This window comes from Podarcis filfolensis, assembly GCF_964270895.1.
Source record: "Podarcis filfolensis genome assembly, chromosome: 1".
Classification (NCBI taxonomy): Eukaryota; Metazoa; Chordata; class Lepidosauria; order Squamata; family Lacertidae; genus Podarcis; species Podarcis filfolensis.
In genome coordinates this window covers 7,350,275-7,368,560 of record NC_139604.1, presented here as the reverse complement: position 1 = coordinate 7,368,560, position 18,286 = coordinate 7,350,275, and the positions used below count along the sequence as shown (strand labels likewise).

General features: G+C 45.7%; 1 protein-coding gene across 1 annotated transcript; it reads left to right on the top strand.

Annotated features, from left to right (window-relative positions):
* FASTKD2 (FAST kinase domains 2) lies at positions 1-17,185 on the top strand. Its single transcript, XM_083629065.1, has 12 exons — positions 1-121; positions 1,229-2,051; positions 2,846-2,949; positions 4,541-4,649; positions 6,493-6,616; positions 7,236-7,375; positions 8,762-8,934; positions 9,677-9,840; positions 12,001-12,222; positions 14,232-14,310; positions 15,700-15,814; positions 16,993-17,185. Exons 2-12 carry the CDS (start codon positions 1,329-1,331, stop codon positions 17,089-17,091), a joined length of 2,052 nt encoding a protein of 683 aa, XP_083485191.1. The 5' UTR covers positions 1-121; positions 1,229-1,328; the 3' UTR covers positions 17,092-17,185.
* The last annotated feature ends 1,101 nt before the right edge of the window (positions 17,186-18,286 follow it).

Sequence of the window (18,286 nt, the reverse complement as noted above, 5' to 3'; positions counted from 1 at the left end):
TAGGCTCAAGGAAGGCTTGTTTCCTTTCTCTCGCCGTCGCACCCCGCCCACTTCACTCGCCGGCTCGGGTCACGTGTCAGCCTGGCGCGATGGCGGCGCCCATGTGAGGAGACCTCGGCAGGTGAGGGGGAGGCGGAGAGAGCGGCGCCACAGCCGCGTCCCCTGGCGGCCTGAGGGGGGAGCGGAGTCCCCGTCGTTGGGGGGGGGGTTTGCCCCTCGACCTCTTCCCATCCCAGGGGGGCTTCCAGGTCTCCGTTGGGGATTCGGGCCGAGGAGTCGCTCCTTCCGCAGGAGAATACAGGCTCTGGCGGATTGAGCGGAGGAGACCCAAGAGGGCAGTTTCTGCACCTGCTATATACAGTGGTACCTCGGGTTAAGAACTTAATTCGTTCCGGAGGTGCGTTCTTAAGATGAAACTGTTCTTATTTTTTTTTTTAAAGATATTTATTAGAGTTAAAAAAAAACAAAGATTTACAGAATAAAAGAAAAACCAAGAAAAAGAAAAATTCAAAAATACATAAAGAAGAAGAAAAAAGGAAAATACAAAAAACAAATCCATTTTTTGATATTTTTAAGCTCATTTGCTTGTTTCCTTGACCTCCTCACACCTCCCCTTTTTGCACTCCCATTTACATAATCAATTCAGCAATTAATCAATTAAGCTGAAACTGTTCTTAACCTGAAGCACCACTTTAGCTAATGGGACCTCCTGCTGCTGCCCCGCCGGAACCCGATATCTGTTCTCATCCTGAAGCAAAGTTCTTAACCTGAAGCACTATTTCTGGGTTAGTGGAGTCTGTAACTTGAAGCGTATGTAACCTGAGGTACCACTGTAAAGTTGTGGCCTAAATTTGCCCAATAACATTAACCTCATATCCGTGTCCTTGTGTCTTATTCATCAACGAGGGGGTGGTCTCGGGGTCTTGACACACAAATATGCATTTTATTAATGAGGGGCTGATGGGGCTCGTCTACCTGGGAAAGTAGCCCATGTAAGGGTACGGAAAACTCTGGTCCTGAACCTCCGCTGCCTTGCAGGGCACATTCTGGAGAAGAACAGGCTCGCGAGTAAATAATACAGGGATCTGGGGACCATCCAACGAAATTGAGGTTGTTTATTATATTGATTGATTGAGTTTGTTGTTGTTTAGTTATTTGATGTACATTTGATGGTAATATTGCAAGTGTATTACGTTCACGAAACTACCATTTTGAATTCATTTAACAGGTAATCTACACGACCTACTTCTGACTGCCTTATTTGTGTTCTGAGAATTTTATGAAGTTGTTTTCTTTGAACAAGTCATCATAAAGCACTAAAGAGCAAAATGAATAAGAACCTGGATTGTTTTCTAAGGACAGTGAGACAGCTGCAGGCATGTCATTATGCGCAGAGTCCTTTTTCTCGAACCACAAGGAGAGCGTTTGCACTGAGGGTTGATGGGCCTAAAAGTACTGCACACAGTATTTATCTGAGGCGACCCCTGTCTTATGCGTCTCCTTGCCAGCTGCAATCATCTGTTAGATTTTTGTCTCAAGGTACCCTAAGTATTAATGCAGACAGTACCAGTGCAAATGAACAGAAAACTGCTGATGCCCTCTTAGATGACCATGTGCAAGGCCCTGACCTAATGACTGTTGCACCCACCCAACTTCCATCTGGTTTCTTGGGATCCCCAAAGGAAGTTAGAAGTACAGTGGAAGAAAAGGATGAAGAAAACACACCCCAGCAATTCTTTAAGGACCTTCAAAAATGTACATCTCCCAGTGATGTACTAGACCTTGCTTCAAAATTTCCAGATGCTCCAAAGTACGCCAGTAACTGTCTTGCCACTATGTGGACGCTCACAAAAAAGCTCTCGGAAGATCAGAGACATTATGAGAAACAGTTGATGTTTGAGCACCCTCAGTTTAGCCAGGTCTGTCAGTGTGTGATGCAGGAGGCCAAATACATGTGGCGTGATGACTTGGTATACAGCCTGCTAGCTGTGGTGAAACTGGGAGTCCCACAGAACACCCGGTTGGTTCAGACCTTGCTGAGGGTATGCCAGGTGAGTCACAGAAATTCTGTAGTCTTGCACTGAACATAAGGGATGATTATATAGTAGTGAATTGAGCTCCAGACTTGTCAGTGGGGCCATTCATCTGGCATCGGCAGGGAAACTTTAGCAAGCTAAACTAATGATTTTATAATGAATACTTTGGTTTTCAAAGTGCTCCCACGTACATTCTCATAATTGTGTAAAATAGGTCATAGAGCAGCCCTAACGTTCATTCCTTTTCCAACTCTCCTATCTGTTACCTCTGAGGCACACAGTCTTGTGAAATCTGTTCTCCACCTGCTCTTTAAGGATAGATAGGAGAATGAGAGAACCACATAGCAGTTGGCATAGCAGCCCTGTGAAAAATGCAAGGTGGTGATGTGGCACTGCATGTTTGTGACTCTTTCCCCATAGCAGTAGAAACTTGCCAGATACACAGACCATCAGAGGCGTGGCAAGCCCTCCTGGTGGACAGGGTGTTGCTGAAGGCTCCTGTTAACTTCTTAATGTACATTTTGCACACGGGAATTTCCACATTGTAAGAATCGCCATACTTACAGTTTGAAGAACACAACAGTAAATAAGGAGTAATCACACCAAACAAGTACACTTTGTTAATTCGACATAATTGAGTTATGGTAAAGCTGGAGTTGAAAATGCATTTGTTTACTATTTGTTTAAATGGTAAAATTTGTAATGAATAACTGTCCTTGAGGCTGCAGTTCTCAGACGTACTTCTGAGGAGGCGTGTTCCCTTTACGTGAAAGATTGCTGAAAACCGGGTTTTCTTGTGCTTTGAATAGGAACGTCTCAATGAATTTGATGACCGATGTCTCTCAGTTGTTGCAAACACTTTGCAAGGAATGGAAAAGTCCAAGAATGTGGAAGCTCTTCAAGTTGGATTGCAGTAAGGAAAAACAATACATTGACTTCTAATAGGCATCATGCTTGTAATTGATAATAATTACAAAAACCTTGCTGTAAGGTCACCAGTATATGGATCACACTGGCCAAGCCATCCCTGTCCAGGAAAGGGCATAGTTGACATACCAAGCAAGTTTTGGAAGTGCCCTCTTTGTCACAGAGCTCACCTAGGCCTCTAATGACAGTAATGGATCCAAGAGCAACCCCAAGCTACATAACTGTTCTTCAACTTACAGTGTGTGATATGATCAGGTGGCGATGCCTGGGAACAGATAAGGCAAGCACAATACCAGTCCCCCACTTAAGATCAGTAATGTGTTTTTTCTCTCTTAATGTTTCAGAAACAAAATGATTCCTTTCTGATGGAGAATATATGACATCTAAAATGCCACATTCATATACTGCCATTTTTAAAAGGCATTTCCTCTTAAATCCAAGGAAACTGTCTTGGTTCTAAGCCTGTGTCTGTCATCCTTAATGGACTGGACGAGAGTGAGCAAATTGAAATTTAATCCAGACATGACAGAGGTGCCCTTGGTCAGTTGGAAGGCCGAACAGGGAATTCAGCCTGTGCTGGGTGGGGTAACACTGAAGACGCAGATTTGCGCTTTGGGCAGGCTCCTGGATTCAGCCCTGAGCATGGATGCTCCAGGTCTCTTTGGTGGCCAGGAGTGCATTTGCACAGTTGAAGCTAATGCTCTGGCTGCGACCGTTCCTTGAGATGTTGATTTGGTCATGGTGACATACGCCTTAGCTAAATCCCATTTGGATGACTGTAATGCACTCTATGTAGGGCTGCCTTTGAAAAGTGCTCATAAACTTCAGCTGGCTCAAAGAGCTGCAGCCAGATTGTTGAATGGGGCTGGTTACAGGGAGCATACAACTCCCTTGTTATAACAGTTGCAGTGGCTACTAATTCTTTCTGGGCACAATTCAAAGTGCAGGTTACAACCTATAAAGCCCTCTATGTTTTAGGTCTAAGCTATCTGAAAGATCGTATTCTCCCAGTTTCTATAGTCTTTGGGCGATTTCCCACCCCTATGTTTTTAGATGCTTTTATTTTGTCTGTGGGACACGGGTGGCACTGTGGGTTAAACCACAGAGCCTAGGACTTGCCGATCGGAAGGTCGGCTGTTCGAATCCCTGCAATGGGGTGAGCTCCCATTGCTTGGTCCCTGCTCCTGCCCACCTAGCAGTTCGAAAGCACATCAAAGTGCAAGTAGATAAATAGGTACCACTCTGGCTGGAAGGTAAACGGTGTTTCCGCGTGCTGCTCTGGTTCGCCAGAAGCGGCTTAGTCATGCTGGCCACATGACCCGGAAGCTGTACGCCGGCTCCCTCGGCCAATAAAGCGAGATGAGCGCCGCAACCCCAGAGTCGGTCACGATTGGACCTAACGGTCAGGGGTCCCCTTTACATTTACTATTTTGTCTGTAAGCTGTCTTGAGTCCCCGTCACAAGAAAAAGGCAGAGTAGAAATAAGTTGTTGTTTTGTTAACTGTCCTGTGTGCTTCTGCCCATGTCACATTCTTTTTCCAAGCTGATTGAATCCCTTGCTCTTTTCAAAAAAACAGATTACTGGTGGAGCAGAGAATCCCCAAAATCTCAAATGTGCTTATATTGCAAAACATGATGAAGGGGCTTGGGAAGGATGCACCACTCAAGCTTAAGACAAAACTGGAGGTAAAAAATGGGAGTTATTAATTCAGTGTATCCAGGTATAGGGCCATAACCGTTGCTGCGGCTCTGCTTGCATAATGGACTTCCTCTGTGCAACAGAGCTTCCTCTTCCACGCCTGTCCCCTCCAGCCTGCTTACATCCTCAAAACCCATGCCAGAGGGTTGGGAGACCAACTGGGAAAGATTTTGGGGGCGCACAGGGGGAGAGGAAATGGAAATACTGTTTCACAAGCAAAACACCACTGGGACAGCATTAGGTAAAGGAAGAGGTATGTAAGTCATTCTACGACTAGAAGCTTGTATTAGAAGCAGTCCCCAGTGTGATTCCCACGCAGCCACACCCTGCAGACCACAACACATTTTAACAATGGAGGAAAAAGCTTCCATTATTCTGAGGGTTTTGAGAGTGGTATCATGTAGTATAAAGAATCCATTTATTTCATATCATATTAACCCTCGTAATTGCAGCTGCACAACACAAGTAAATGCAATATTGCCTGAAGCTCTGGTGTTCCTTTTTCAACCAGTTGAATTAGTTGCTTTTGAAAGAAAGCAACTAATTCTTGCAGTCTCAGTGTAGAAAGAAAGGGGAAAACTGATAAGTAATTGGATATAGATATCTGTTCCTTTTTTAAAAAAATAATATTGGTTTTTTCACAGTTTTATACATTTTAACTTAACCATTTCAAAAATTAAAATACAAGGTTCTGTTGAACCTTCAGACCCCCTTCCCTCCCTCCATGGGTTCCATGTTTAAGATTAAATTTGCTGCATCTTTTACCATTATCCATCTATTAAATATCCACAATTATCATAAGCAATTCCACATTACAAGTGTCTTTACATCCCTGCTAATAATTTTAACCGTTTACAGTGGTCTTTAAATAAATTCAAATCAAATACAGTGGTGCCCCGCAAGACGAACGCCTCGCAAGACGAAAAACCCGCTAGACGAAAGGGTTTTCCGTTTTTCGATGCGCTTCGCAAGACAAATTTCCCTATGGGCTTCCTTCGCAAGACGAAAGCCCATAGGGAAATCTCCAGGACAGCAGGGAAGCACAGTGCGTCTTCCCCACTGTCCTCGGACCTCCTCCGAAGGCTGGCGGTGGGGCGTAGAGACCTCCTCCCGCTGCAAGCCTTCGGAAGGCTCCTCCGAAGGCTGCCGGTGGGGCGGAGAGACCTCCTCCCGCCGCCAGCCTTCGGAAGGCTGCTCCGAAGGCTGGCGGCGGGAGGAGGTCTCTCCGCCCCACCGGCAGCCTTCGGAAGGCTGCTCCGAAGGCTGGCGGCGGGAGGAGGTCTCTCCGCCCCACCGGCAGCCTTCGGAAGGCTGCTCCGAAGGCTGGCGGTGGGGCGGAGACACCTTCTCCCCGCGCCAGCCTTCGGATGGCTGTCCTGAAGACTTGCAGTGGGAGGAGGGTTTTCCTTCCCACCGCCAACATTCAGAATGCTGTTCTGAATGTTGGCGGTGGGGAGGAAAAACCCTCCTCCCACCGCAAGCCCCGGGAACAGAGGAGAAGCGCTGCGCGCCTTCCCCTCTGTTCCCGTACCTGTCCTGAAGGCTTGCGGTGGGGAGAAAAGCCCTTCTCCGCACCGCCAGCCTGGCAAGCGGTCTCCATAGGAACGCATTAATTGATTTTCAATGCATTCCTATGGGAAACCGTGCTTCGCAAGACGAAAAACTCGCAAGAAGAAAAAACTTGCGGAATGAATTAATTTTGTCTTGCGAGGCACCACTGTATCCTTTATTAGGCATAACAAACCACACATTATCGAACAGACACCGTATACAAATTGTGCATATTAGGACATTGATATTTCTGTCTCATTCAAATCTGTTTTCTTTCAGAACAAGATTTTGTATCACATAGACCAACTTACTGTCCCAAATGCTCAGCACATGTTCACCTTGCTGGCTGAAATGAATTACCGCTCTGTTCCAATCCTGAATGCCTGCAGTAACAAAATAATAGGTAAGTCAGAAATAATGTAAGAATTTTTGTCTTTTTATAAAGAAAAAATCTTGCTTAAACTAAAGGAGGACAACAGTTTAATAAGAAAGTATGGAGAGCAGAGCCGTCTGCCAAGGAACGCAAAAAGAAGAGAGAAACAGGGATTTGGAATAGTCAAAGGAGAACTGTTCTCTGCAACTTTGCATGTAGTTATACTCTGTTTGAATCTGTCCAGTTGCCATGGTTTGAGAGGGTTGGTCCAAAATAATATGGAGCAGGATCCAAGGAACTATGCAGCTAACTCTGTGAGTCCAAGTGTGTGGTGGGTGGGGCTCAATTTACTTTGTAACTGCAGCCCCCACTATCACATGACAAGCAGAATTTGCAGCCGAGGAATGTTTTGAGAACGGTTTGTTGTATGGCATGGCTTCCGCTGTTCAAAGGAGGAATATCAAAAAAACTCCTGCATTAATTCTGGTCCCTTTTATTATCTTAAGCAGCTCCTTGGTTCCATTAACTTTATGTTTTGCTGTGATTTTAGCTGACATTTCTTTTAACAAATGAAATACATACTTCCATCTCAAGGGTTACTTCAATGCAGTTAGTGCAATTTCCATTTTTATTTTTGTGTGTGTATCAGAGAATATCCCTGGAACTCCCTTCCGGCGTCTGCTGAATATTCTGAGGTCTTGCAAAGACCTCCTCTACCGCAACAGCAAGCTTTGTTCTGCAATAGCGGATTATGCAGCATCCGTCTTCTATATGTGGGACACAAAGCAGGTAAACTTTGGGATAACATTATTAAATTGGCATTTTAAATAGAAAATTGATGCCAGTATGGAGCTGGCTGTAGACTTCAGTAGTTGTAGTTCTCAAACTGTGTTCATTCAAGCGTTAACTTCTCAGCATTTTGATTTACATGTAATGCTAAGGCATGGTTTATTAAACTGGTTTATTGGATTGTCCAAAAATGACCCAGCAGCTTCACCATGGTTTTTTAACCACGAAGAAGCTTATAAACCTTGATTTGCATTAGCTGTGGCTTTTTGTTAGGGACGCGGGTGGCGCTGTGGGTTAAACCACAGAGTCTAGGACTTGCCGATCAGAAGGTTGGCGGTTCGAATCCCCGCAACGGGGTGAGCTCCCGTTGCTCGGTCCCTGCTCCTGCCAACCTAGCAGTTCAAAAGCACATCAAAGTGCAAGTAGATAAATAGGTACCGCTCTGGCGGGAAGGTAAACGACATTTCTGTGCGCTGCTCTGGTTCGCCAGAAGCGGCTTAGTCATGCTGGCCACATGACCCGGAAGCTGTACGCCGGCTCCCTCGGCCAATAAAGCGAGATGAGCGCCGCAACCCCAGAGTCGGTCACGACTGGACCTAATGGTCAGGGGTCCCTTTACCTTTTTTGTTACCTGCAAACATGGCCGATATCTGCTGGGATAATCTAACTCTGAAGATAATCCAACTCTGAAAAATGAGGCCCAGACACCAGATTCACCAGGGCAGCCTGACAGTAATCCAATTCATTGCAATAATCCGGTCCAGATTGTGTTTACTGGCAATGCTGTTTTGCAGAGCAATCCCAACCCTTGATCTGCTTGCTTCTGCTAGTGAGGGAGGTCTGGCATCAGCAGGAAAGCCCTGCCAGTGAGGAGTGCCCCAGTGTACCCACCCAAGAGGCAGGTGGGCTTAAGCCACCTCCTGTGGTCTTGCCGACAGCAGCAGCCTGTGGAAACCCCCTGAAATGAGGCAGGACTGAGCCACCACGTGACCTGCTGGTTCCGTCTTACGAGGGCAGCGTGCGCAATCCAGGCGTCTCTGCTGTGTCAGCTAGGGTGCTGCTGTGACAAAGGGACATTTTTTCCTCGCTCCACCCCACAACCTGTCCTGGCCAGTGTGAGCCACTGCTGCCAACTGGAATTAGGATTGCATCTTGAATCTGATGTTCCAAAATGAAGGGGGGGGGGTCTAAAACTAGATACAGGGGGCACAGCAGAGGAGGTGGTGGGAAATTAAGGAAGCCATAAGCTGGGCAAGAATGTGCATTTGCTTCAGTTGCACCTCTTTCGGCTGAATATAGTTTTATATTAAGAAAAGTCTTCAGCCCAGTTGTCTCAGTTGCGCACTTGATATATGCATATTATGCTGACTTCTCTTTTGATTTCAGGTAGTCCTGTTTCTTTCTGCCTTTGAGAATGTTGGCTTTCGACCCGTTGATCTGATGGATGCGTTTGCTGAGAAAGTGACGTCCGATCCTGAATGCTTAAGCATGAGGGATCTTGTGACCATTCTGCGAGCCTATTCTTCTCTCAACCACACCCCCAAAAGCCAAAATCAGGAGTAGGTTCTGGCTTAGAACGTTTGTTATTGTGTTACATGGTAGCTAATGGAGAAATTTAGCCCAGATAGCAATATCTCCATTTCCCACAGAATTAACCTATCCAATTCTTCAAATGTGATTGGCATTGGCATGATGGCTTAGGGTTCCTAACATATATTTTGGGCTAAGACTATTGGCTGTGCCTATAACCAATCACAGCTAGGAATGGAACCTTCGTATGAATCAGCTCTGTGGGGATTTTAGTGGCCGTTCAGGAATGGCTGAGGGTGCCTCTGGTGTACAAAACTATTTCCTTGATTGATACATAAAATTAAAGGCATATAGGACTGTCTGCCTCTTAGAAGTGTCTACATTGTCATGGGACTATCACATCACATAAAAAGATGCAATTAGGGTGACTTGACTACCTAAACAAAATTTGGGACCTGGTTAATATTAAAACAGAAGCCCCCACCCTAGTACAGAGCAAACCAACTCACAAACATATAAGATGGGACAGGCTGTGAAAACTAAGTTGCTCTTTGTACACTGGAATCAGTGGGAGATTGCATTTCCATTAGAAAACGGGAACTTGTATCTATCAGATGAAAACTCTTTCTGTGTCTGTGTGTAGCATCTGTGTCTTGTCAGCCAGTCATATTTATTAATTACATAGCTCTCTATATCTGTAGTGAGGCAGAGTATATTGTTAATTAAATCGTGAATTTGTGCTTGACAGTATTTTTTTCTCACATTTTGAAGGTTCCTTGAGGCACTGAATAGTGTCTTGGATAAGTATCTCCCCAAGATCTCTAACGCGGACTTACTGAAAGCTGTGTATTCGTTCTGCATTTTAGGATACTTCCCCCAATCTGCACTTAAGCAGCTTCTACTAGATGAAATCCTCCACAGTCTGGTAGCAACAGGTCAGATATTCATCTTGACTCATATACTTCCTCAAATGAAAGCTGACGCCGCAGCTTTAGATTGTGTATGAATTGTGTTATTTGTTTGCAAACTCAATACTGTGTTTAGAGTTCCTTAAATTAGTCCTATAATAAAAAAGTGCTTTAAATGCTCATTTTGCTTTCAGCAGAAAACAACTGCTTATAGTGCTTTGGTATATTAGTTTTGCAGTTTTCTTCCCTGTGCCCACGTAAGAAACTAGGAAACTTCCAGTGCATTTTTATTCTATCGCATTAGGGTGCTTGATTTGCCACTGTGGGTAGCCTCAAACAAAGCACAATAGTTTCTGTTTCCACAACGGAACTCCCCCCCCTCCACATTTTTGTTAACTAATTTAATCTGGGTGACAGATGCCTCAATAAACAAAACAGGAATTCAGGGATCTACAAAATGTAGTTTTCCATGGGTATTTGGATGGCTAAAAATCAGAAGCTTGTTGTCAAAGAACACTTAGCGTCAGCTGGAGAGAAGTGGCGGTTGTGGTCTGGTGCAGGGAGTTGGGACAGCCGAGGGAGGACATCGCTTTCTTCTCCCCCAGCCATGCTGCTTGCTGGAGCTCACTCACAGGTGCAGCCAATCACAGGCGAGCTAGGGGGCACGGTTTGGGAGCAGACCAGATGGAAGACTTCTTCCTGCTGGTCCAGTCCCTGGCGATAAAAGCCAGCCATGCCCAGGTCTCAGCCTCAATCGTTGCTGGATTCCACAACCCACCCTCCCAATCTTTATGCTTACGGGTTGCCCAAGGATACACCGGCAAGCCCTGTGTAGGACTTCGCTATTAAGTCCTCGGCCGCTGTATTTGGGGTCAGTTAGGGTCCTGTCATCAGACTAACAGCTTGTCTGAGCATTTTGCCTCCCTCACAGCAACTGTCACTGCTTTGTGGGGGATAAGGCATTGGGTTCGATCTCTAGTTTAATTGGACAGGGGGTGCTCCCCCCACTCTGCTCTTAGGGATCAGGGTATCCCCTTAAAGGGATCCTGTGGGAGGTGCTTCTGTCCAGACAAGAAAATAGGATGCTGATGGGCCACAGCACCCCGCATTGGTCATCTTGGGGGGGGGGGTGTCACCCTGATTTGATGTATGCCATAGGGCGATCCTTAACCTTGGTTAACCCTGCCACATCGACCAGCAGTCAGGATACACACCCAGTGCCCATGCCAAAACCTGCTGACATCTGTAATCAATAAAGTTGGGGCTTGTTTAAATCCCAGTTCGTCCTGTGTTTACTGCAACTATTTTCTGCCTCGGTGCCACCATCCGCAGCTCCACTGCAGCTGGGCTCACAAATCTGCCTCCCTCCTTTTTTCTTTGCACTGTACATCATTCCCGCAGTAAGTAGGCATCACTTATTTCCCCCAGAATGCAAACCTCAAGGTAAAATGCAGTAGAATAGTGGTAACTCTGCAGTTGATGTCGCTGAGTTGTTTTGTGGTGGGTTGTATATTTTGGAAGTTGTTTTGGATACTGTTATAGATAAGCAGTCTAAACAGATTTTTAAATAAATCAGTTCTCCCACCTCTCCTTTTATGAAGTAGTATCCCCCTCCTTCCCCTGTGCTAGTTGCTCACTCTCTCCCTACCTGATGACCAGGTATCCTATAGCCTCCGGGTGGTATTCTTTTTTTAAAAAAATAATTTTTTATTAGATTTTCCACAGTGATAACACAAACCACAAAGCAAGATGATACACAAAAACAGAAAAAGAAAAAAGGGGGGACAATAAACAGATAAACAATAACAACAAACTTAATTATTCACAAATCCAACCTTTTAAACATCTTGGTTGACTTCCTCAAATCCCTCCCTTCTCAGTTTCCTTGTAATTAAAGCCTCTGGGTGGTATTCACCTACGTTTTACTCAGAGTAGAACCTATTGAAATTAACAACCCTGGCTTAGTCCTGTCCCTTAATTTCAGTGATTCTACTCTGGGGAAACCTAGGTGAATACCACCATGCGGTCTAGCCACTTGTTTATCTTGTAGGGCATTAGAGCAGATTTATTTCAATGAAGTCATGTAGAAATATTAAACTACTGTTCATGAAGACTTTTCCTGCTACAGAAGAACTGTATGTTAAGGTTGTTTGAAAATAACATTGCTGTTTCTTTTGTTTTCCCCAGATGGCCAGAATATAGAGCAGAATGAAGTAATGTTGCATACCATAAATGCTTGTTTAGAACTCGAAAGGAATTGTTTCACTAAGCCAGCAGCCTTATCGGTGAAGGAACTACCATCAACCCCTACTTTTAGTTTTCCTGACGTTAAGGAGGTTCTGCTTTCACTGTTGGGAGATGAAAGTCTGTTTCGAGCAAACGTACCAGTGATTCACGGTTTCTCTCTAGGTATGGGAGAGCGCATTAGGGTTACTGCCTTTATAAAATAATGGCAATTTGCGGAAAACTGTGGAGGGCAAATTGGGAAGAGAGGAATGACGAGCACAAAGAGGCACTTGGCTTGAGCAGAAACGTGCCAGTAGGAGCTTTGTTGTGATCTACGGTTGCATGATTAAAGTAGATTAAAGCAGTTTGTTGTCCTAGCACAACAAATCTAACAAAGAATCTTGACTTCTTGCAATCTGGAAAGTGACCAGGAAATGTAAAGTGTGGCCCGAAATGAATGTTTGATGGGAAGACAAGTAAACACCCCACAAGATAATCAGCATGAATGGTATCGTCTCTCCACAAACAGATTAAAACAAATGCTCAAAAAAGACTGGAGATAATTTAACCACCACATTTGTGCATGCAAATCAGGATGAATGCTGATCATCTGGTGGGGAGAGATGGTTACCGTATTTTTCACTCTATAGGGCGCACCTAGTTTTCAGAGGGGGAAATCAAGGGAAAAAATATGATTCCCCCCCCCCCCAAGCTCTGGGATCAGCGGACAGGCTGCACGCAGCCTGTGCACTTCTCCCAGACCTTCTCCCTGCTATTGCGGGAGGTGGGGGAATTCCCCCATCTCCCGCAAAAGCCCACAGGAGGGAGAAGGGACTGACTCGGCCAATCATAGAATCATAGAGTTGGAAGAGACCACAAGGGCCATCGAGTCCAACCCTCTGCCAAGCAGGAAACACCATCAGAGCACTCCTGACATATGGTTGTCAAGCCTCTGCTTAAAGACCTCCAAAGAAGGAGACTCCACCACACTCCTTGGCAGCAAATTCCACTGTCGAACAGCTCTTACTGTCAGGAAGTTCTTCCTAATGTTTAGGTGGAATCTTCTTTCTTGTAGTTTGGATCCATTGCTCCGTGTCCGCTTCTCTGGAGCAGCAGAAAACAACCCAATCAGTCCCTTCTCCCTCCTTGGGGAAAAGCCCCCAAGAGCAGCACGCTCTTTAAAGGCTGTGCGGCTCCTGCGGGCTTTTCTAGGAGGTGGGGGAATTCCCCCACCACGTAGAAAAGCCCACAGAAGCCGCACAGCCTTTAAAGAGCGCACAGCTTTTGCGTGCTTTTGCAGGAGGTGGGGGAATTCCCTTTAAAGAGCGTGCGGCTCCTGCGGGCTTTTCGACCAAGCTTGTGGGGCTGGCGGTGGGGGGATGCGCTGCTTTCCCCCACCGCCAGCCTCAAAACCAGGTCGGGGAGCAGCGCGAAGACCAGACTCTCCTGGCTTCAGCGAAAGCAACGTGTTGCTATCGCTGAAGCCAGGGAGCCTGCATTCGCTCCATAGGACGCACACACATTTCCCCTTAATTTTTCGAAGGGAAAAAGTACGCTCTATAGAGCGAAAAATATGGTACTTCTGATACTTTCAGTGGGCCAGAAAGAGGGGAGCTGAGGCTCAGGTCTTTCTGGAAATGGTACCTTCTCATCTGGAAGCTCTTGCCCTTTGCCAAATCCCTCCTGAGTGTGGGTTCTGTTGAGATTCCTGCATTGCAGGGGGCTGGGCTGGATGACCCTCTGGGTCCCTTCCAGCGGTACAGTTCTTTGATTCCTTTCTCAGCAGTGAGAGAAATTAGCGTTGCATATGCCAAGATGCCATTTTATCCATTTGTGCACCTTTCATTTCTGGGTAAAACCATGGCATTGGAAATAAGTGCCTGAATTGCACCTGGCACAAATTAACGCCACTCCATGGTCTGAGGAAAATATCCAGCGTGTGCTGGATTGTGCCCCATATCTGCCATTTCCATTTCTTTCCATTTAAACCTGCCTTTTCCCAGGCTGCTGCAAGAGTTATAGCTGCCTTTATTAGTGGCTGTAAAAATTTATAGCCCTGATAATGTATATTTGGTATAACTGTTACTAAAACACTAGTGTTTGCACCTTTTCTTTTTACTGCACATTTCTGAATAGAGTGCAATCTTGTAACAATTTATTTTATAAGAATGTAATATTTTCCCTTTTTTCAGATTTTGAAATCTTAATGGATGCAGAGAAGGGACTAGTGATACCAAATCCTGAAGTGACAGATAAGTCTGACATTCAAAGGTACCTTTAGCTTGAGTACAGGGTTTCTTTCCATTTTTATTTCATGGGCTTTTTCCAGCCTCAACTGTTTAGCTTTCTTAATCTTCAAAGACATGGAAAGTTAATTTATTTGCATGGGTGGTCCATGGGGGACAGGGGGCGGGCTGGTGTGGGGGACTCCCTGGTCCTGAATGGGGTAACTGTGCCCCTGAAGGACCAGGTGCGCAGCCTGGGAGTCATTTTGGACTCACAGCTGTCCATGGAGGCGCAGGTCAATTCTGTATCCAGGGCAGCTGTCTACCAACTCCACCTGGTACGCAGGCTGAGACCCTACCTGTCCGTAGACTGTCTCGCCAGAGTGGTGCATGTTCTAGTTATCTCCCACTTGGACTACTGCAGTGCGCTCTACGTGGGGCTACCTTTGAAGGTGACTCGGAAACTACAACTAATCGGCAGCTAGACTGGTGACTGGGGGTGGCTGCCGAGACCACATAACACCGGTCTTGAAAGACCTGCATTGGCTCCCAGTACGTTTCCAAGCACAATTCAAAGTGCTGGTGTTGACCTTTAAAGCCCTAAACGGCCTCAGCCCAGTATACCTGAAGGAGCGTCTCCACCCCCATCGTTCTGCCCGGATGCTGAGGTCCAGCGCCAAGGGCCTTCTGGCGGTTCCCTCATTGCGAGAAGCAAAGCTACAGGGAACCAGGCAGAGGGCCTTCTCGGTAGTGGCGCCCGCCCTGTGGAACGCCCTCCCATCAGATGTCAAAACGATAAACAGCTACCTGACATTCAGAAGACATCTTAAGGCAGCCCTGTTCAGGGAAGTTTTTAATGTGTGATATTTTAGTGTATTTTTGGTTTCTATGGAAGCCGCCCAGAGTGGCTGGGGAAACCCAGTCAGATGGGCGGGGTACAAATAATAAATAATAATAATAATAATAATAATAATAATAATAATAATAATTATTATTATTATTATTATTATTGTTATATATTTTAGTGGAGAGGTTAGTCAGAATGTGCTGGAAACATAATTTCAGTGGAGAGCTATAACAAACACTTTGCCTTATTTTCTGGCCTATTTGTATTACAAATGTATTTACTAACTAGATCATAGGCACTTGCTCACCCGATAGTTTGTGGCAAGGAATTTGATAACTAAAACAAAAATGTGAGGCTTTGACAACCGCCCCACTGGACACTCTCAAGAGTGCCTTGCGAGTCAGAAGTGGCGACATGTTTTTTTAAAAGAAAATAAGCATCAATGTAATTGTCACGGAACACGCATGCATACGGACCTTCTGCTCCATGATCCTTGTTTCAGGACACTGTTAGCTGCAGTGTCCTTCAGACTAGTGCAGCCAAGTTCATGACTTTTGTAGACATCATTACTGCTTCTCTTGGTTATAGGATAGCCGTGCTGTGTGCTCCTGTGTCCGCGCTCTGTTTTGCGTCCAAACATCCCCGAGGGAGGTTGGCCATGAGGATGAGACATCTCCGTCTTCTGGGCTATCGCGTGATTCTGGTAAGGGAAGCCAAAATGCTGCTCCATCAGAAAACTTGGAACTTTGTTAATTTTAGTAGTCTCAGGCAGGTTGTAAGAAAAATTTAAAAACAAAAGGAGGTATGGGTGACATGGGGAACACCCTGTGTGTCTGCGGAGAAAATCCCACTGCCTCTCCAGCTCGTGCAGAGAGCCTCCCCAGATCCTGAAGTCTCCTGCCCCTAACTGTGCAAGCCCAGGCGTCCTCTTCGGGCCCTGGGCACTGTCTCATGAGTCAGAGGCTTGTTGAGGCTGAAAGCTAACACACAGGGAACCTTCCCAGCACATCAGCTGAGCTGGTCAACCAAGCGCCTCTGTCCTTTTGGTTTATTTCCCCTAATATTTTCACAGCTGACAGGTGGGGAAATGGCTGAGGCTGCTGCGCTACCCCGGATGTCAGCTGTTAGCCGGGGAGGCTGAGCAGTTCAACAAAGCCCTGCTGCCCCTCCGGACGTCCTCTTTGGGCTCCAGGGAGGGTCTCCTCGCGAGCCAGGAGGGCTCTTGAGGGTGCTCCCCATTTCTGGGTACTTGGCACTGTGTATGTGTGTGGTCGTGAGCAAAAACAATGCACACAAATGAGGAGCTACCTGTATTAATCTGTGTCTCTGGATAAAAGCACTTTTATTTTTAATACCCGAACGCCTGTATTCACAGGCTTTGCATAAACTTTACAATAAAAAGGCAAATTATATATATTAGTTTGGAACGTGGCTTGAATATAAATATTAAGTGATATATTAATTCTTGAACTTTGGAAATGTGGGCGTACACATGCAGATGATTATGCTGTTTATGGAGCAATCCAAGCCCCTTTTCTACCACACTGGTGGGGTTTTGGATGTGGCAGGGGTGTTCCTCTGCTCAGCTCTGCTCTACTGGTAAAGGAGCTCCGCCGCACTCACCAAGGTGGGCAGATGATGATTTCTCTGCTGGTAATAGCCAGCGAAAGCTTCTGCAATGAAGCCTGGTGCTGGCAAAAAAAAAAGAATGAGGCTGGTGTGAATGGCAGGGCTGTGGACGCAACAGTGGCTTTGGCCTGCCACTCCCAGGTGGAAGATTAGGATTCCTGCTTTATTCTTTATAAATCACCTAAAATGTACAGGTCTTTTGTAATTCGGATGAAAACTGACATGATTTCATTCTTCCTTTTTTCTGTTCAGGTTCATTACCAGGAATTCCAGAAACTGAAGAAAGACGAGGCAGTTGAGTTCTTAAAGGGAGAAATATTTTCAACAGAGGCACACTTGGATTCTGATTAGAACATCCAGGATCACTGTTTAAATTAATATGCCACATTGCTTTTTTCCTTTTCCTTTTTGCATTTTAAGAAAATAAATGAATAAGATTCCCTCATTGCCTGTCCTTGCCTTAGAATTCTGTTGACTCAGATTTGTTATAGACTGAGGAAGGATGAATTTCTTTGCCTCTGGTAGTATTTATCACTTTTGAGTCCTCACTGTTTAGCGAAGACTGCTGTTTCAAGTAAATAAAACTAATCATCAGTTGCCTCCATCCTTAGAAAGAACTTGGCTGTGAAACAGTACATTCTTATTTATTGCCTAACATGAGACTTTAAGGACATAATCATCTAGCTTCACAGAGAATCGTAGAATTGGAAGATACCCTGAGGCTCATCTAGTCCAACATGATGATACTTTGGTGTGGTCCTTTAAGTGTAGAGCAGGCTTCCTCAAACTCGGCCCTCCAGGTGTTTTGAGACTACAGTTCCCATCATCCCTGACCACTGGTCCTGCTAGCTAGGGATCATGGGAGTTGTAGGCCAAAAAGATCTGGAGGTCCGAGGTTGACGCAGCCTGGAGTAGAGCATCAAGAGTTCACAACAGAGAAGTGCCCGGGTTCAAGCCTGACGAGAAGCCTTGATACTATACGCAGGCCTGTTGGAAGTGATTCTCTTTATTGGGTGAGAATGCGTTCTGCATATGCTCAGAGACACTCACTATATTGCTGCTTGACATCCCTAGTATTTAAGGTGGACAATTGGTGGCAGAACTTGCTTTTAAGTCCCAGGCTGCTTTGTAAGACTCCAAAATAGATAAGTAGGTTCCCAGAAAGCGCACATGGGGGCCCAGCATGACCTGTGAATTGCTTCCCTGGGCTGCAGTCCTACTGGGGAGTATATGTGACTCTCACAGCTGCTTGGAAGAGAGGCTGAAAGCATGGCTCTCTCCTGCCTGATCACCACGTTCCCAGTGGAAGGGACAGCAATAACCACCTGGGGAGACCCAACCCCATTAGCGCTGCTTATGTGTTTCCCGTGTGTGCACACACACGACCACCCTTTGATGTGGCGCTGGGTATGCAGTGACTCCCACATGGTGTTTGAAGGGAGCCTTTGCCCAAAGTGATTCCATAAATGGTCCCAAAAGGAATGTATGATGCTTCACAGGGTCTACGCAAGCATTACGTAGAATCATATAACTGGAAGGGGCCCAG